The 16,865-nt window shown below is 34.5% G+C and overlaps 3 protein-coding genes across 6 annotated transcripts; all 3 read left to right on the top strand.

The window, feature by feature from the left end:
* Positions 1-1,388: 1,388 nt before the first annotated feature.
* LOC105638869 (Translation initiation factor IF2/IF5) lies at positions 1,389-4,700 on the top strand. Its single transcript, XM_012222751.4, has 2 exons — positions 1,389-1,529; positions 2,750-4,700. Exon 2 carries the CDS (start codon positions 3,101-3,103, stop codon positions 4,445-4,447), a length of 1,347 nt encoding a protein of 448 aa, XP_012078141.1. The 5' UTR covers positions 1,389-1,529; positions 2,750-3,100; the 3' UTR covers positions 4,448-4,700.
* Positions 4,701-6,875: 2,175 nt separating this feature from the next.
* Positions 6,876-12,490, top strand: ARF17 (auxin response factor 17). 4 transcript variants are annotated; one of them, XR_001047087.3, is made up of 4 exons: positions 6,876-8,150; positions 10,247-11,002; positions 11,363-11,412; positions 12,129-12,490. XR_001047087.3 is itself a non-coding variant. In XM_012222749.4 (3 exons), the coding sequence occupies exons 1-2, from the start codon at positions 7,089-7,091 to the stop codon at positions 10,958-10,960; spliced, it is 1,776 nt and encodes a 591-aa protein (XP_012078139.1). In that variant the 5' UTR covers positions 6,876-7,088; the 3' UTR covers positions 10,961-11,002; positions 12,129-12,490. The 4 variants fall into 4 exon arrangements, 1 of the variants encoding a protein (XP_012078139.1); XR_001047086.3 differs by having other exon boundaries at positions 11,360-11,412; XR_001047085.4 differs by having other exon boundaries at positions 11,357-11,412.
* Positions 12,491-12,880: 390 nt separating this feature from the next.
* LOC105638866 (Co-chaperone GrpE family protein) lies at positions 12,881-16,025 on the top strand. The gene is made up of 3 exons (XM_089725955.1): positions 12,881-13,444; positions 14,771-15,283; positions 15,578-16,025. The coding sequence occupies exons 1-3, from the start codon at positions 13,220-13,222 to the stop codon at positions 15,773-15,775; spliced, it is 936 nt and encodes a 311-aa protein (XP_089582081.1). The 5' UTR covers positions 12,881-13,219; the 3' UTR covers positions 15,776-16,025.
* The last annotated feature ends 840 nt before the right edge of the window (positions 16,026-16,865 follow it).

The following is a 16,865-nucleotide window of genomic DNA, read 5'->3' as shown; positions in this document are numbered from 1 at the left end:
TTGATTTTGTTTGAAGATAATTTTGAAAAAAAAATGAAAATTTTGGATAAAAATTGGTCATTTTTCAAGTAGGATGGTAAGAGTCTAAAGTGACATATGTTTAATATAATAAAGGACCAAACCGTACTATTTAAGAAATAAATTGTTCATCTTGTATTTTGGAGTGTCAGAAATCAAACACACACATAAAAACAACGGCTCTAAAGGGAAGAAACGATCACCAACCTGTAAATATAAGGAAATTAAATTTAATATTCATTTCAAACGATCACGAATTTGTAAATTATTAAAAAAAAATAAAGAAAATGGATGAGAACGAATGAAAAGCATTCACCTCCAACGGATCGCGGTAACTTAAACAACAAAATCTAAAAGAATGCTAAAGGGGCAAGAGAGAAATAATTTTTCACATATATCAAAAAGTTATGATTGGCGATTAAATTTATTTTTATATTGATATCATATTGTACAAAAAAATATCCCAAAAGGTTACGATTTAGAATTTTTTTGCAGAAAACAGGTTTTTTTAATAAATTGTAAAAGAAGAAAGAAGAGTAATTCTTACTGTTATATTGAACTAATTTTTTTTTATTAAAGTAAAAATAGACTTATCCGATGAACTACTTAACCCAGTAAACTGCGTGGCCAATCCTATTTTAAAAGCACTAGGAAACTAAACTCTCATTAGCTGAATGATGCTTCATTCTTTTTTTTTTTTTTTTTTTTAAATTATCGGTATAAGAATTTTATTAATAAAGACCGCCTAATCCGGTTCGAGGCTTAATTACAGTTAAAACTCTTCGCGCTTTCCTACATGTGAGTTTAGTGAAAATCGAATCCAAAAACGCTTCTCACATATCTATTATGCATTATCAACCGAACCACAACCTATAAATAATTGCATGATGCTTTTTAAATTAACAACATAATGGATTTTGATGTATAACAAACCTCTATTGTTATTATTATTATTATTATTATTATTACTGCATAAACAATTCACCGAATAATTATTCAAATTAATATAACATAAAATTCAGGAATTTTGTAAAATTTAACAATAATTTTATTTTTGTTATTTTTTAATATGAGAACAGAGTCTATTCCGATAGCACATATATTAGAATTTTACAAATTTTACAAATTGTGATTTATTTTTCTCAATTGCATAAACATATTTAATTAAAAAAATTAGATTTCCCCAATTAAATCCCATCAATCAGAATTTTCCGTTTGTATTTGAGAAATTAAATTAACGTGGAACAAAAGAGAAGTAGAAACGCTAAAATAAAATAAACGCAACCAAAAAAAAATCTACTAGTTACTATTGAATAAGTCGGTTTGAGAAAATAAGGAAAAAATATAGAAAAAATCAAGCGGCCGAGTTTGCCCTAGAAAACCTATTCTCTCTCTACCTCGTCGCTCAATATAAAAGCGTTGCTCTCCCCTTAATGTTTCACAATCTCTCTCACCTCACGCATAGTTGAGACCAATCCTTCTCCAGCCTCTTCTTCTCTTTACGTTCCAAGGTAACTTTCTTTCGATTCTTTGTCGATCTCTATTTCTATCTTAATTGATTCTCTGTTATTCCTTTGTAGATTATTTGTTTATTTTCTCTCTCTTCCGGTTTTTATTGTTTTTATCCTTTCATTTCGGTGGATTTGGTTGATCGGAGATTGAGATGTGCGTTTTTGTTGTGAAAACGTTTTAGATCTATGAATCGTTTTTTTTTTTTTTTTTCTGTTGTTATATTATTTTGTTTTTGATCTAATCTTAAAGTATAGATTCATCGACTAATTTGCCGCGTTTGGTGTTGTTTCTGATTTTGATTGATGATTCGAGAACTTGGGTTTAATTAAACCTTAAGTTATTATACGCCGCGGTGTAGATTTGGTTGGCCATTAAGCTATTATTGACTAGATATGTGATTTTGATTTTATTTATTAGTCACATAGAAATAAATCTTTAATATTCTTTTTAGTTTTATTTTTCGATCTTTATGACTTGTATTGCCTTCTTTTCTGTTTTAAAATCAGAGCCCTGATCTGAAATCTTGTGGTTTTGTATAGTGAATTTTTTAAAAAAGATTTTATGAGAGCGTATTTGTATATAATCAATGCTTCAAAATTGCTCCAATTTAAGATACACTCTTGGGCTTCCTGGGTAAAGTCTTTAAAAAGAGGGGCAATATTTGGTAATGCGTCAAAAATTACGTTTATGTTCTAAAATTATTGTTCTTATAATTGCACCCTCCTTTTCTAGATAAATCTTTTTATCCAATACATATCTGTATTTCTTTTGACAACATTGGGAGCTAATTTATCTTAGTTGCTATTACTCTTTCATTCAGTTGTCTCCCGATGTACTCTGTCTGCAACATATTTATGCACATGTTAAACCTTCTTTTATGCTCTTGTTGATGGTATTAATTTGTATGTTTTGCTGTTGAGTTGGTAATGAAATTTAATAAAATTGGGAAGACAGATGCATTAGTTGATGTTCATAATGTTTGCAGAATTTCAGTTCATTTATTTGTTGATTTTTTTTGGAGTCTATTGTTTTTTGTGGTATTTGGTCTACTTTTGCACCATATCATCCTAATATCTCATGTGTTGTACTTTTCCTTTTGAAATTGACACGACAATTTGGGTAAAGACAATCTATCATGGTTGGATTTGTTTCTTATTCTTGCTTTGTGGGAGGGGTATTTATTTTACTGTCTTTCCTAAGACTTGGTTTCTGCTTTCAGGAAGTTGGCAGTTCTTTCTGCATCATCTGCACATCATCAAAAGTGGAGCTCGTCAAGTTTGAAGCATTTTTTATGTCTGAACGGGCCTCTCTGTTTTTGTCATCAATTGGATTACTTGGAGAGTACTGTCCTACGTCTAGAAAAAAGAGCAGACGTTCCTCAGCTAAAGTTGGCTGCATGCATCTTGAGTTGTTCGAGGGCCATAGCACAGACAATATAGGTTGCCAGTTTATGCAGCCATCTCTAACTGTGAGGAACCTGTCTATTGAAGGAGGATTTCCTGTTACCAGAGAACATACTGCAGCTGATATCTGTACCTTTTGATTAACTTGATATTGGTCTACAAGTAATATGGCGTTGCAAAATATTGGTGCTTCCAACAGTGACGATGCCTTCTACAGGTACAAGATGCCAAAAATGATAACAAAGATTGAAGGCAGGGGAAATGGCATCAAAACTAACGTGGTTAACATGGTTGATATTGCTAAGGCCTTGGCTAGACCTCCTTCCTACACCACTAAGTACTTTGGAAATGAGCTTGGTGCTCAATCGAAATTTGATGAGAAGACTGGAATTTCTCTTGTTAATGGAGCTCATGACACTCCAAAGCTTGCTGGTCTACTTGAGAACTTCATAAAGAAATATGTTCAATGCTATGGCTGTGGGAACCCTGAAACTGAGATAGTTATCACTAAGACCCAGATGATCACCCTAAAATGTGCTGCATGTGGGTTTATTTCTGATGTTGATATGAGAGATAAGCTTACAACATTTATCCTCAAGAACCCTCCTGAACTGAAAAAAGGATCCAAAGACAAGAAGGCAATGAGGAGGGCTGAGAAGGAAAGACTCAAGGAGGGTGAGACTGCTGATGAGGAGCTGAAGAAGCATAAAAAGGAGGCAGTAAAGAAGAAAGGCTCCTCTACTGGTTCCAAGGAAGGTTCAAAAGTTACATCATCTAAGAAGAGAGGCAATGGCTCAGATGAGGATCACTCCCCCACTTTAAGTGCGGCTGATGAAAATGATCAAGTGAATGCTGATGATGAGGATGACGACGATGATGTGCAGTGGCAAACAGATACTTCTTTGGAGGCAGCCAAACAGCGCATACAGGAGCAGCTGAGTGCTGTTACTGCTGATATGGTAATGCTATCTACTGAAGAAGAGAAGGCCAAGTCAGCAAAAAGGTCTCCAGACCGTGAGATTAAGGTTCGTGAGAATGGCTCTAAGGTCATTGATCCCCAACAATTGCTTGTTAATGAAGTCAAGGAATTTCTGAAGAAGGGTTCTCCTCCAAGCCAGCTGAAATCCTTCTTGGGTTCACTTGCTGGAGCATCTCAAGAAGTCATGAATGCTCTGTTTTATGCCCTCTTTGAGGGTGTAGAGAAGGGTTTTACTAAAGAGGCAACTAAAAAGAAAAACTACCTGGCAGCAGCTGTTATTGAGGAGGAAGGATCACAGTTGCTTCTGCTGAATGCCATCGAGTCTTTCTTTTGTAAGGCAAGCCCTGACGTAGTAAAAGAAGTAGCGTTGATTTTGAAAGTGTTATATGACAATGATGTTCTGGAAGAAGAGTTTATAATGGAGTGGTACCAGAAGGGTGTGAATGGTGGCAACAAAAACTCGCCAGTTTGGAAGAGTGCGAAGCCTTTTGTTGAGTGGCTTGAGAATGCTGAATCTGAAACTGAAGAGGAGTAATGCCTGATGGCGCGCTTCTTCTCTATTTGGGTGCAGAACTATCTTTCTTTCTTTGGAATAAAAGAGTTTGATTTTTTTTTGAGTCTAGTCTTTCGAGTCATGTAATACGGGCGTACAATTCCTTGCATCTGTGTCGCTCGATGATTTTATGCTTTTGGCTGGCTTCTTCGTCTTTTCTGGTTGTCTGATATTGTCACAGTGTATTATCTGGATTTTGGACTTTTATGATCATTACTAGTTTGTGTTTGGTCTATGCTGTTTAATTTTTTAAAAGTTTTTTCCTTTATAAGTACATCTTACGTTTTAAAATTATAATAATTCTAAATGTTCCACACAATTATTGTATAAGAATATTATTGGAAAGTAAAAAGAAAAATATATTTTGTTGTATAAGGATATTGTGGGGAAATAAAAAAGAAAAGTATTTCAAATAAATACAAACAGAACATTTATTTTGGCATGGAAATAGTATTTTTAAATTTGTTTGGTTTTTGGTTTAAAAATTCAAATCAATGATCATGTCACATTCCAAATGAGATATAATTATACAAGTAAAAGATATTCTTTTTATTATTTGTATACTTCTGTCTTTCATGATTTTACATTTACAAACTCAAATTTAAATCCATGAAAATTTCAAATCACCACCTTATCCAAATAGATAATTATTTCGTCTGTCTATTGCTCCATTCTTTTATACTACTCCGTTCCACAAATGGGCCTTTTATCTCAAATAATTACAAGCGACTTTCTTTTTTAAAACCATTATTAGTTTCTTAATTTTTTTTATACTATTCCTTCAATTAGGAGGCAGATTCAAAGTTGAAATGATATTACTACTTTCTTTAAAAAAAAATATTATAATAAGAATATAATTTTTTAAGAATTTTAATAAATATTTAATTTGATTGATTATAATTATTTTCTATAAATAACTTATTTTATAAAGAATAGATGTAATTTGTTATTGTTTATTTCAGAAAGTTTTTATATTTTATAGTAATATAAATTGTTTGTGTATTATAATTTATAATAAAAAATTAATATATAAATTAAATTATATTTACTTGCAATTGCAATGAGTAAAAATTAATAAATACAAACAACAATTTCTATTGATTCTTTTTTTAAAGTTATTATAAGAAATATTGTGAGTAAGTTAGTTCATTTTTTTAAAAACTTTTCAATTTCTCTTAAGATATTTTTACATTGAATTTTTAATGGATTCAATTAGAAAGTCATAAATAATAATCCTTAATTGGAGAATATTAAGATGCATTGTATTAAACTATTTTGATTTGCAACAAATTGATTGAATAATTACATATTAAGAATATTTATAAGAAGTAAAAAAAATGAAGGATAAATTATATTTTTTTCCTCTATTATTTTTCACTTTTGTGTTTGGATTGAGAAAAAATGAAATAAAGAGAAAAAAGTTTTATTATTAGGAAGTTACAATTTTACCCTTGGCTATATAAGGTAATGGCAAAATTTACTTGATAAATAAAAATAACACATTTAATTAAATTAAACACCATCTGTCCACCCTACCAATTTTCACGGCGACCACACGGAGTAGTATTTTGTTTTGTTTTTAGGATAACCAAATTCAAAAGTTTTGGTTGTGCATATCCTACCTAAAATATCTCATCTGTGTGCCAGAGGGACATAAACTCGAATGGGACACATCAGAGCCCTCCAATCTGTTGACTCCACTGGTCAGCTGTTGATTATCACTGCCCGACAGTTCAAATACCACATGTGCCATTTGTCCTTGTTATGGACCTTAAAACCACTAGTACTATTTTTCTTGTTCCATACTCTATTTTGTTCTCGTAAGATTTTTTACATTTAATACAGTCTTTTGTGGATTTAGTAAATTTTTTACATTCTGTAATTAATTCTCTCTAACTTTTACTTTCATTAATTGAAGTTAAACATGTAACTTTAGGACCACTTCATCTTTCTTTTTCATTTTTTATTTACTTTATAGAACAAAAATTGCCAGAAGTATCATGGAATTTATGGCATTTTTTAGTATAAATAGCCATTTTTAAGGAAAATTTAATACTAGCATTTTTAGTATAAATAGGCATTTTGAATGCAATATTTACGTTAATCACTTTTAATTTTATTGCATTACATACATCAGGGCTCATAAAATGAAATGCACCACGCAAAGTAGCTCAAACGTCACGGATTAATTTATAAATTAGATTATTTATTTGTGAATGTACAAAATTATGATTAATTGTTTAAAACTGAAAATAAAATTAATTTTTTATAGAATGTGAAATGCACGCGAGGTGAAACGAGAGTGAAGGATGTCCAGTTCTTGACATTCCTAAAGTTAGTTAGCGCTAGTGTCGTGGCTAAAACCGTAAATATTCTAACCAATCAAAAGGGGTCCACCAACTCCTCTGCTTTTGCTTCCGTGCCCGTTCTCCGACCCCTAGACGGCACTCTCTCTCTCTCCTATCTCACCTCAGACACTATCGCACACACTAGCACACACCCACTCACACACAGGAGAGAAATAGAGAGTGGGAGAGCTCATACGTAAAAATATCTTCTCCATTCACTGCCACTAATCTCTATTACTCTCTTTCCCTGTCGCCTTCACAACCCTAACTGACCAATGCCGCTGCTGCAGTCATCCGCCGACCTCCGCCTCGTCGACCCGCGGATTTGGCGGGCTTGCGCCGGCTCATCGGTCCAAATCCCCATAGTCAATTCTAGGGTTTACTATTTTCCTCAAGGACACCTCGAGCAATCTTCCTCTTCTGCTTCTCCTTCTTTCCTCTCCGCTCTCGCTCGCTCTAAACCATTAATCGCTTGTCAAGTCTCTGGCGTTCAATTTCTGGCTGATCCTGTCACCGATGAGGTCTATACGAAACTATTTCTTTTTCCGATTGATCCTTCGTTTAACCATTCTCTCCCTCTTGTGGAACCTGCTGGACACCAAGGTGGAGATGATAATGAGGACAAGATTGTGGCGTTTGCTAAGATTTTGACGCCATCTGATGCCAATAATGGTGGCGGTTTCTCTGTTCCGAGGTTTTGTGCGGACTCTATCTTCCCGCCTTTGAACTACCAAGCGGAGCCGCCTGTCCAAACCCTTACAGTCACCGATATTCATGGCATTACTTGGGATTTTAGGCACATTTATCGAGGGACGCCACGTAGGCACTTGTTGACCACCGGCTGGAGCAAATTCGTGAACCACAAGAAGTTGATCGCTGGTGATTCGGTGGTTTTCATGAGGAATTTGGCGGGAGAGATGTTTATTGGAGTGCGCAGGGCTGTAAGATTCAATAATGGTGGAGATTGTGCTAGGTGGCGGGAGCAGATTGGTCGTGGAACTGGAGATGTGAAAATGAAGGTGAAGGAGGAGGGATTCTCAAGGAGCGGGAGAGGTAGAGTGTCACCGGAGGCTGTCATGGAGGCAGTGGAGAGAGCAGCGCAAGGTTTGCCATTCGAGGTGGTGTATTATCCGAGGGCTGGATGGTATTCGGATTTCGTGGTGAGGGCTGAGGTGGTGGAGGGGGCGCTCAATGTGTTTTGGACAGCTGGGATGCGAGTGAAGATGGCAATGGAGACGGAGGACTCGTCCAGGATGACTTGGTTTCAGGGAACAATTGCATCTGCGGCTGCAGCAGATTGTGGGCCATGGCGAGGCTCTCCTTGGCGCATGCTTCAGGTATGTTATTTGGATACATTTTTTGGTTCTCTGTTTTGTTATGTAGTGTCATTTGGTAGTTTTTTGTAACAGGAAACCGAGTTCTTGAATGTTATTTTGGGTTACGTGAAGCAGTTAGAGTTAAGGAAATTCATGAATGACTTTCCAAAAAGCTGATTGTTTATGCTTTGGTTATCGGGACTTGGGTTGATGGATTGTCATGTCATGTAATCTCACGAGTGTAGCCATAAGAAGTTCCATAGTTTATTGAAAAGGAAGGATTTAATTCGGCATCAATTTCAGTATCTATGTGGAGTCTACTGTTTGCTAATGATTTTCCTTGCTAAGCTTAGAACAGTGAGAAATATTTTGTAACAGCTAATTTATGTTATTGAAAATGTACTGCAGAGATAGTTGTATTTGGTAGAAACTTTCAATTAACTTCTGCAATGGTTAGATGACTTGGACATGCTGAAATAGTTTTGCTCGTTTAAATTTTAAATAGATAAAAAATTATGAAAAATGCATATTGCTAACTTGGCATGTTGTGATGAAGATGGTTGGATAAATAACATTGCAGATGACAGAACTTTGAGCCTGTTTCTATTTCATTACACAACATTAATTCCTTTAAGATGAATTACTAAACTTTTAACTTTTTTTTTCAATATGATCACATTTTAGATTTTCTGGCAAATTGCTTACTTAAGTTACATGAACCTGCTAGTTCACCCATTTAAACTTGACTTATCAAATACGCAGCCCCTAAGAGGTGTATTTTCTTTTATTATGTGTGGGTTTGCTTGTACACTAACTCAAATATATGAATAGATGACTGTCTATGTTATTTTCGGTGATTTTTTTTTTTGAAAATCTCAAATGTGATCAAATTATAAGGGGAAAGAAACTTTAGTGGTTCATCTGCATTAAATTGTTTTGTGTGATCAAATTATTAACAACCCAAAATTTAGTGACCTCCTGTATTATTTACTCAAAGATTGTGTGCAGAAGATATTTGGAATGAGTATTTATTGTTTATCATAGAAGAAAATTGTCATAAATTAGATCAAGATAAATTGGTAATAGGGCAATGTGATTGGATTTCAATCATTTTTTTTCAATTGAGGCTGAAAGATGGTACTGTTTCCAACTATTAGAATTTTTTAACTTGCATAAGCTTTCGAAAGCATTATTTTTCCATTTTCCCGTGGCTTTTGTGTCTTGGATATGCCATATGGGTGATCATGTGTCTTCGGGACATGTAAGACTAGAGTAGAGTGTTATACCATCTTTATCCTTCATTGTCGTTCTTGAATCAGATAATCTATGTTGAAGCTAAAACAAAAATGAAACCTATGAAACTCAATAAGGTTGTATCCCATTTTTCTATGGTCTAGGAGCCACACTTATAAATTTAAGATACCTGCTATTATCTGAAATCAAGTTGCACCAGAAGTTTGGTCGTGCCACTCAGCTGTAGACCTCTAGTTATTGATCCATTCCCCTTCTTTGTGGGTTAATCTATATTCGCTAGGTTCTGGGGGCAAGGTTTGGAAGTCAGTAAAATTGTTTATGCAATATTGAGATTCAGTTAATATTGCTCTTAGAACAGGAATTATTCGATTGGCTTGGCCTTTTAACTCTTTCATCTTTTTTGTTTTTCTTTTTCCTCTAGGTTTATGCTTAGGCATTTCAGCTATTGCAATATGATGAACCTTACTGGCTGAGATGCTTTTTATAAGTCAATTTCCACATCACATGCTTTTGATTGCAAGTCATTTTATGAACCTGAACTAAACTGATCAAGTTTGCTTTGTCTTTTGAATTGTCTTACAGTACTAGGAAATGGATATTTTCTGGCTGTGATCATCTTATCAAGTGATAGTAGGTTAATTGACATTCAAATTCTTTTTCAGTGTTCACTTATGTGTGATTCATATGGTTATTAGTATTTCTTGTTGTTCTGCTTTAGGTTTTTTTTTAGAGTATCATATTTACTGAGCCTCTAGAAGTTAGAATATGATATGTGATATTGAAACTATTGTTTGGTTAAAAGAATTTTCTAACCTTTTTTTACCTTATCCACCACTGTATTTCTCTGACTCGTTCTTGTGCAGATTACTTGGGATGAACCTGAAGTTCTGCAGAATGCGAAGAAAGTGAGCCCTTGGCAAGTTGAATTTATCGCACCCACACCACCACTTCATGCTGCATTTCCGCCCGCAAAGAAATTCAGATATCCTGAGAATTCTGGGTTGCTGATTGATGGAGAGGGAGAACTCTTCTTTCCTATGTCAGGACTAACTAATTCAACAATGGAGAATATGAACCATTCATTGTTGAATTACAACACTTTTCCTGCTGGCATGCAGGGAGCCAGGCAAGATCCTTTTTCCGCATTTGGTTTATCCAACTTCTTAAGTGAGAATGCGTCCCAAATGAGCACTGATAATGCCTTTGGCAACAAGATGGTGCCAAAATTGCAAACTGTGTCTACTGAGTTGAACATCGGCAGTTCACATTCTGACAACTTATCACCAGATAGTCAGAGCAGCATGCATTCTTTTGGCACAGAACTTGTTGGGAATCAGTGCTCTAACTCTTCAAAAGTTGGAATTAGTTCATTTCAGTTATTTGGTAAGATCATTCGCATGAACCAGCCTGTTGAAAGTGGTTTTGATGATGTTAGCTACATCGACGATTATGGCAATAAGGGGTACAATGAAAACAATTCTCTAGACCTTGGATTAACATCTTCTTATACAGAATTGCTCAACAGGATTGATGTTCAATGCCAAAGAGCTTCAGCTGTTGAAGCTTGCTCTTTATGAACAAGTAGTTGTACAATGTCTTGCAGATATGTAGCTGTACAGGTAATTTCGTCTTTGATTGGATTCAATATACTGCAATGTCTTTTTGCACTTGGATGAAATAAATTTACGTGTCAAATTTGATTTTGAGCTTTAAGAGGGTACCTTATATTTTTTTATGCATACTGGTAAATTGTATGGGATATGCATTCTACATTGCTGAATGAATTGAATTCCTAATCCAAATGTTCTCCATTTAGCTTTGATGTTCTTACATTGTTATGTTTTGAACTGTCTGAGTTGCTTTCCTTGTTTATTTATTTATTTGAGCTTATATCTTTGGGATATAGCAATCATGCCATTTTTCCTGCCCTAACATCTTTAGTATGTTAACTGATACTGTTCCTTTTACTGAAGTAGTAGAAACATGGTGCTGTGCTGGACTTCCTTCAAATCACTTTAAGTTTCAGTCAGTAAGTTCCTGAAGTCATAATTATACAATGTTAACTTTGTAACTAGGTACTACTGCTGTCTTAGAGAAGCATAACATGTTTTATGCTTTCTGCAATGAGCATAGTGACACTTGATTGTCCACAGGATGCAGAGAACAGTCGATCAGGCATCTCAAAACTAAAACTTAATTTCAATTATGTAATCCTGAATTGAGCTGTGAATGTCATTCGTTTGTGACATCAGCAACTCAGCAAAGTAATAGATTAAATGAAGTTGTATCATGAAAGTATCATGCTCTATGGTCATTACCAATTTACCACTTGCAGCAGCAAGCTGCTCAAATTTGTTAGGTTTTGCAGACTTCAGGCTCCAGGGAAAACAAGTTGTTTCTGTTCATTTGGGTATTTGGTCATCACAAAACACCCTGATTAACTTTTCTTGTAAAACCAGAACAAAAAATTTTACATTTAAATACTTACACTCAAAGTAACTTCTCATGCTGGACTTGCTTCACAATGAAAATACGAAGCACTAAAATTGCATGATTTATTTTCATAGCTGTTTACCTCTTTATTATGACCAGTGTCAATCAGCTTGGTTATGCTTAATTATCTTGAAAGTTTTTTTCATCCTGGATTTGAACGATTGTTGGAGCTTGAAATTAAAAATATGCTATCAATGACCACATTTCATTTACTACTTAACTACTGACATTTTTATTTATTCATGCTTGCAGGTATTATAAGCAGGCAGGAAGCTGAAGCTGACTTATTAGATCCTGGCAGTAGTAACCAGTGTGTGTTTGTTTTAGTTAGTGTTGTTGAAACTCAGACGATCAGACGATGATAACATGTGTTTAAATCAAGTATGAAACATTTGTGTGGCACGTCATATTTTTTTTTTTTGTTGTTGATGTAATATAATTCCATTTCTTTTCAAAGAAAATGGAGAAACTAGGGTTTCCCTGATGACTTGACATCGGAAAGAGGGAAATACTTTAATTTTCTGGTGATGGGAAAATTATGCAGTGGTTATATTGGAATGTGGGAACAGCTTATATTTTTTCTTGGGCTAATAATAAATATATTGTTAACTTGATCTGTGTTGTTGGGCTGCTTATTCTTTTTATGCGAGTGTAAAGAGGTTCTATTAAGTTTACAAGGACAGGGAATGTTCCATAGCTTTTGATGGCTGATAAGTATTGGAACCTGCGATTTTGTTTCATGGGTTGAGGGACTGGCCTACATTATGGCTCCATCAAAAGCTGAACCTGTTGAAGAATACCCTCTTATGTGGTTGAAAGTTGTTTCCTGCTTCACATTAGAGAATGTTGTATCTGCCAATGCATTAGAAGGATCTTTCGTTCTGAACTGTCACGTACTTCATACATATAAAATCTGTCGAATGCGAATCCATTAATTGGGTAATAAACATGGTCTCTCTTAAGTGTTTCTTCCTTACTTTAATGCAACAACAGAGGAACAATTTGCTACTTTTGAAATTGTTTTAGGTTGGACTGACATTGTTCTGGTCTGCCAATAAACCTCAGTCAATAAAGGAGCACCAAATAGCAAAAGATTGTGCCTTTTTAATTTTTCTGAAGGAAGCAAAAAATTGAAATTATCAAACCTGTTTATGTTGGTTGGCTGAACGGCTGAACACCACAACCAGACAACGTCCATCTTCGTAGATTAAAATATTAGTATTTAACTTTCCAGACAGTTCCTTATTTCCTTATTGGGCTTTTACGGATTGTTTATAACAAGTCTCAATTCAATTGCTTGGATCTTTAATTTGGAGAAATTGGGAAAGCCATAAACATCATTCATGGCTGTTTCTTCTTTCTCTAACCTTTCACTCTTAGCTCCTCCTCGTTTCTCTGCTTCATTCTCTGCAAAACCTCCCAAAACCCTAGAAACCAAAACTTTGTTGACCCTTCAATCTCTCCGTCTTTGCAATTCTATCAAAGGATTCCATTCCTCTCCACTTAGAAATGACGTCCAAGGCCGTTCTTTCAAGGCTTATTTTTCTGCCGAAGACTATGCGCCTACGGTATGCAATTCTTTTCTTCTTCAACTTTGACTCTTTTTTTTTTTTTTTTTTTTTTTTTTTTTTTTTTCTTTGATATGTAATGCTACGATAACTGAGTTTTCTCTTCCACGACCCGTTGCTAGTGCTATATTCTTAGCTGTTGAAGGCAACTTGTTATTTTTATTTTTTAAATCCATGCCAATAGTGAAGATTGATGCTTTGGATGAGTGGAATTTTTCATGTTCTATCATTTCTGGGATTTGTTTAGATGCAAAACAATATTTGGACGGGGAAATGATACAAATTGATGGTGTTTCTGTAGATTTGCATGCTACCATAAAAAAATACACAAACTCTCCACGCCCTTTACAGTTTCCATGTGCACAATTAGTGTATGCCACAGGATTGCAATGGCGTCTTGTTAGTAGATGGCTCTAGATGTAAAGGGCAGAAATTAAACCCTAAATTATTGGCCATCATATGCAGTTTTCAGAATTTAAGATTGTTTCCTTCGTGGAGCAATAACACTCTTTTTGCTTTAAGCTGGGTCACAAGTCTGTCTATTGCCAAATTCAAAATTGACACCACGATGTCTGCCTTTTAACGTGATTTTGTTGATATATTGAGTAGCAACCATTTGTGGATTTGTAGTTGTCTATTGATTTCTTTCTTTCTTTTTCTTTTTTAACTTTATGCTTATGTTAGATTTCTATGCATTTGGAAGGTTGTTCTTTGGGATTTCCTGTGCCTCTGAACTCCTAGTTACTGTCTTGTTCTAGATATTGAGTTGAATTATTCAACCTATTTTGGACATTCTTTACTTTTGTTATTTTAAACAGAATTACCTATAATGCATTTTGTGTTGGTTTGGGTAGCAGGCATGAGTGTGGTATGTAATCATAAATTCTGAAATTGCGATAGGCTTAGTTGGATTCTAAATGAATGCGCATATGTTGTGCTGGTCTGTCTTCAAACATAATGAAACAAAGAGATGATAGCTATCATGTGATATTAGGCTGAATATTTGAGAATATAATTTCATGTCGGCCCTCTTAGATGTAGAATCCTAGTATTTGCCAACTATTCCAAGATGCTAAGAAAGGAAGTTTGGGATCTGCATGGCATTTAGGGATCTTATTGATCTTGATGAAGAAGTAAAGTAATCTGACAAAACATCTCATCCCGACCAATACATTTTTTTGCAAGTGAAGTTGCAATTTTACAAAATGATTTCGCCTTCCGCAATTGTTTTGTTAATTATTTTTAACCTTTTATTTTCCATTAAAGTGATTGTCACAATTCAAAATGATTAAGCTATTCTTTCCCCCGTAATTGTTTGTGTTTTAGACAAAAGACAAGGAGGAGAATCATCAGAATGGTATGAAAGCATCAGAAAAAGCAGCAGATGGCAAAACTGTAGTCGGTTTGGAGAATCTTATCGACATTTATAAAGCAGCTGTTCTTCATGGAGATGAGAGGACTATAGCAGACATTGAGGCCAGGATAAAGATTATAGAAAGTGAGAATTATGAATTGGTCCAGAGAGTTTCAGCTTTATCAGCAGAAATAGCCTCTGGTAAAGAGAAATATATCCGCTTGCAAGCTGATTTTGATAATTTTAGGAAAAGGTCAGAGAAGGAAAGGCTTAACGTTAGGAGTGATGCCCAGGGAGAAGTGATTGAGAGTCTTTTGCCCATGGTAGACAACTTTGAAAGAGCCAAACAACAATTAAAACCAGAAACAGAAAAGGAAAAGAAGATTGATACAAGTTACCAAGGTATCTACAAGCAGTTTGTGGAGATCATGAGGAGTTTGCAGGTGGCTGTTGTAGCAACAGTCGGAAAGCCTTTTGATCCATCGGTACGTAAAACTTGTAGAGTTTCTTTATGGTTTTATTTGTTCATCCTATGAAAGTATATAGGAGTATCCTTTGAAAGATTTTTCATGAAAGCTCTTTATGAACGAACCTCAAAGAATGCAGTACAATGATTCTGAATAAGTACATGCTTAATTAACTGCAATGAAGTAAAAGATAAGGAACTCATTGTATTATCCAATTTGTGATCACAATCTTCATTTATAGAATCATTCAATTTTTCATCTCCTGTTATCATCACTTAATATGTGAGTGTGACTTTAATTTTTTGCTTGCAGCTGCATGAGGCCATCGCGCGAGAAGAATCACAAGAGTATGAGGAAGGCATTATAATTCAAGAATTCCGACGAGGATTTCTTCTTGGAGATCGACTTCTAAGACCAGCAATGGTCAAAGTTTCTTCTGGGCCTGGTAGGAAGAAAGCCCCTATCAATGCTGAGCAATCTGCAACGGCGGCTGGAGTGGATGATAGATAGAATTGTTGCGAGTCTCAGTTTCTGAAATGAGGGTTTTTGTCAGCTTGTGGAGCTTTTGCTGTTAAATTATTTTATTCCTCTGACATCTGGGGAAAAAAATGTTATCCCGTGCTGTCAGGTTCAAGATTTCAGTTTACTTGTCTTACAAAGAGATACATTACAGAAGTTTTTTTCATTTTAGGGAAAAAAAGGAGGTCTTGATACAGTGTATAAGAACATAACGTGTTAATCAAGCAATTGGTTCATCATATCTTCTAATTTGTGTCTTAGTGGATTCACTTATGGCGTTCTGCGTACCTCAGAACAGAAATGTGGCTTTTACAGTTTTCTGGTTGCTGGTAAGCTTTTTTTAGGACATGTTCTTAAATGAGATGCTGCATAAATCCATACAAATCTCTCTTTCTCTGTATCTCACTCTGCACGCATGCAGTATGTGAATCGCAGCAGCTAATTTATACTAATTTATCGGATCTTCTAATTCTCGTACAACTAAATCTTAGTCTGAAACTAGTTATGGTTTATTATATAAATTTTTTTATTTCCAATATCTACCTTGAAATACTGTTTGTAAAAAAACTTTTCAAAGTAAAATTTAAAATTATTTGATATATTAGTAAATAGAATAAAATATAAAATAAGTTCTGCTACAATGCCTTCTAAGCAGTTTTTAGTTCGGTCTCTTCCTTGTTAGCCTATCATCGTTTCTTTTTTTAAGATAAAATATATTGTCTGATATGACATTATTTTATTTATCATAATCTCTTTTACCGATGTTCTTTCTTATCTATATAATTTAAACCAATATTATAAATTGCAATGAAGTGGTTTGTAAAATAAAGTGTTCGTAGCACTGCTCAATCATTATACGTAGGTATATTAAAAGAATGGAAAATGAAATTTCAATTCTCTACTTCATTATTCACTTGCATAAAGTGATAGGAGAGAATAGGAATAAGAAATAGAAATTTCAAAAGAGAGGAATCAGAGTTAAAGAATACTAGTATTTCTTCTCATCTGAAAATTCTAATATATCCTTTTTTTTTTTTTTTTTAAATGTTAAATAAACTATTTTCATTTTAGTCTTTTTGAA

This window comes from Jatropha curcas, chromosome 9, assembly GCF_041381405.1.
Source record: "Jatropha curcas cultivar XTBG-Jc1 chromosome 9, XTBG_Jcur_1.0, whole genome shotgun sequence".
NCBI lineage: Eukaryota > Viridiplantae > Streptophyta > Magnoliopsida > Malpighiales > Euphorbiaceae > Jatropha > Jatropha curcas.
This window is presented reverse-complemented; position numbering and strand designations above follow the sequence as displayed.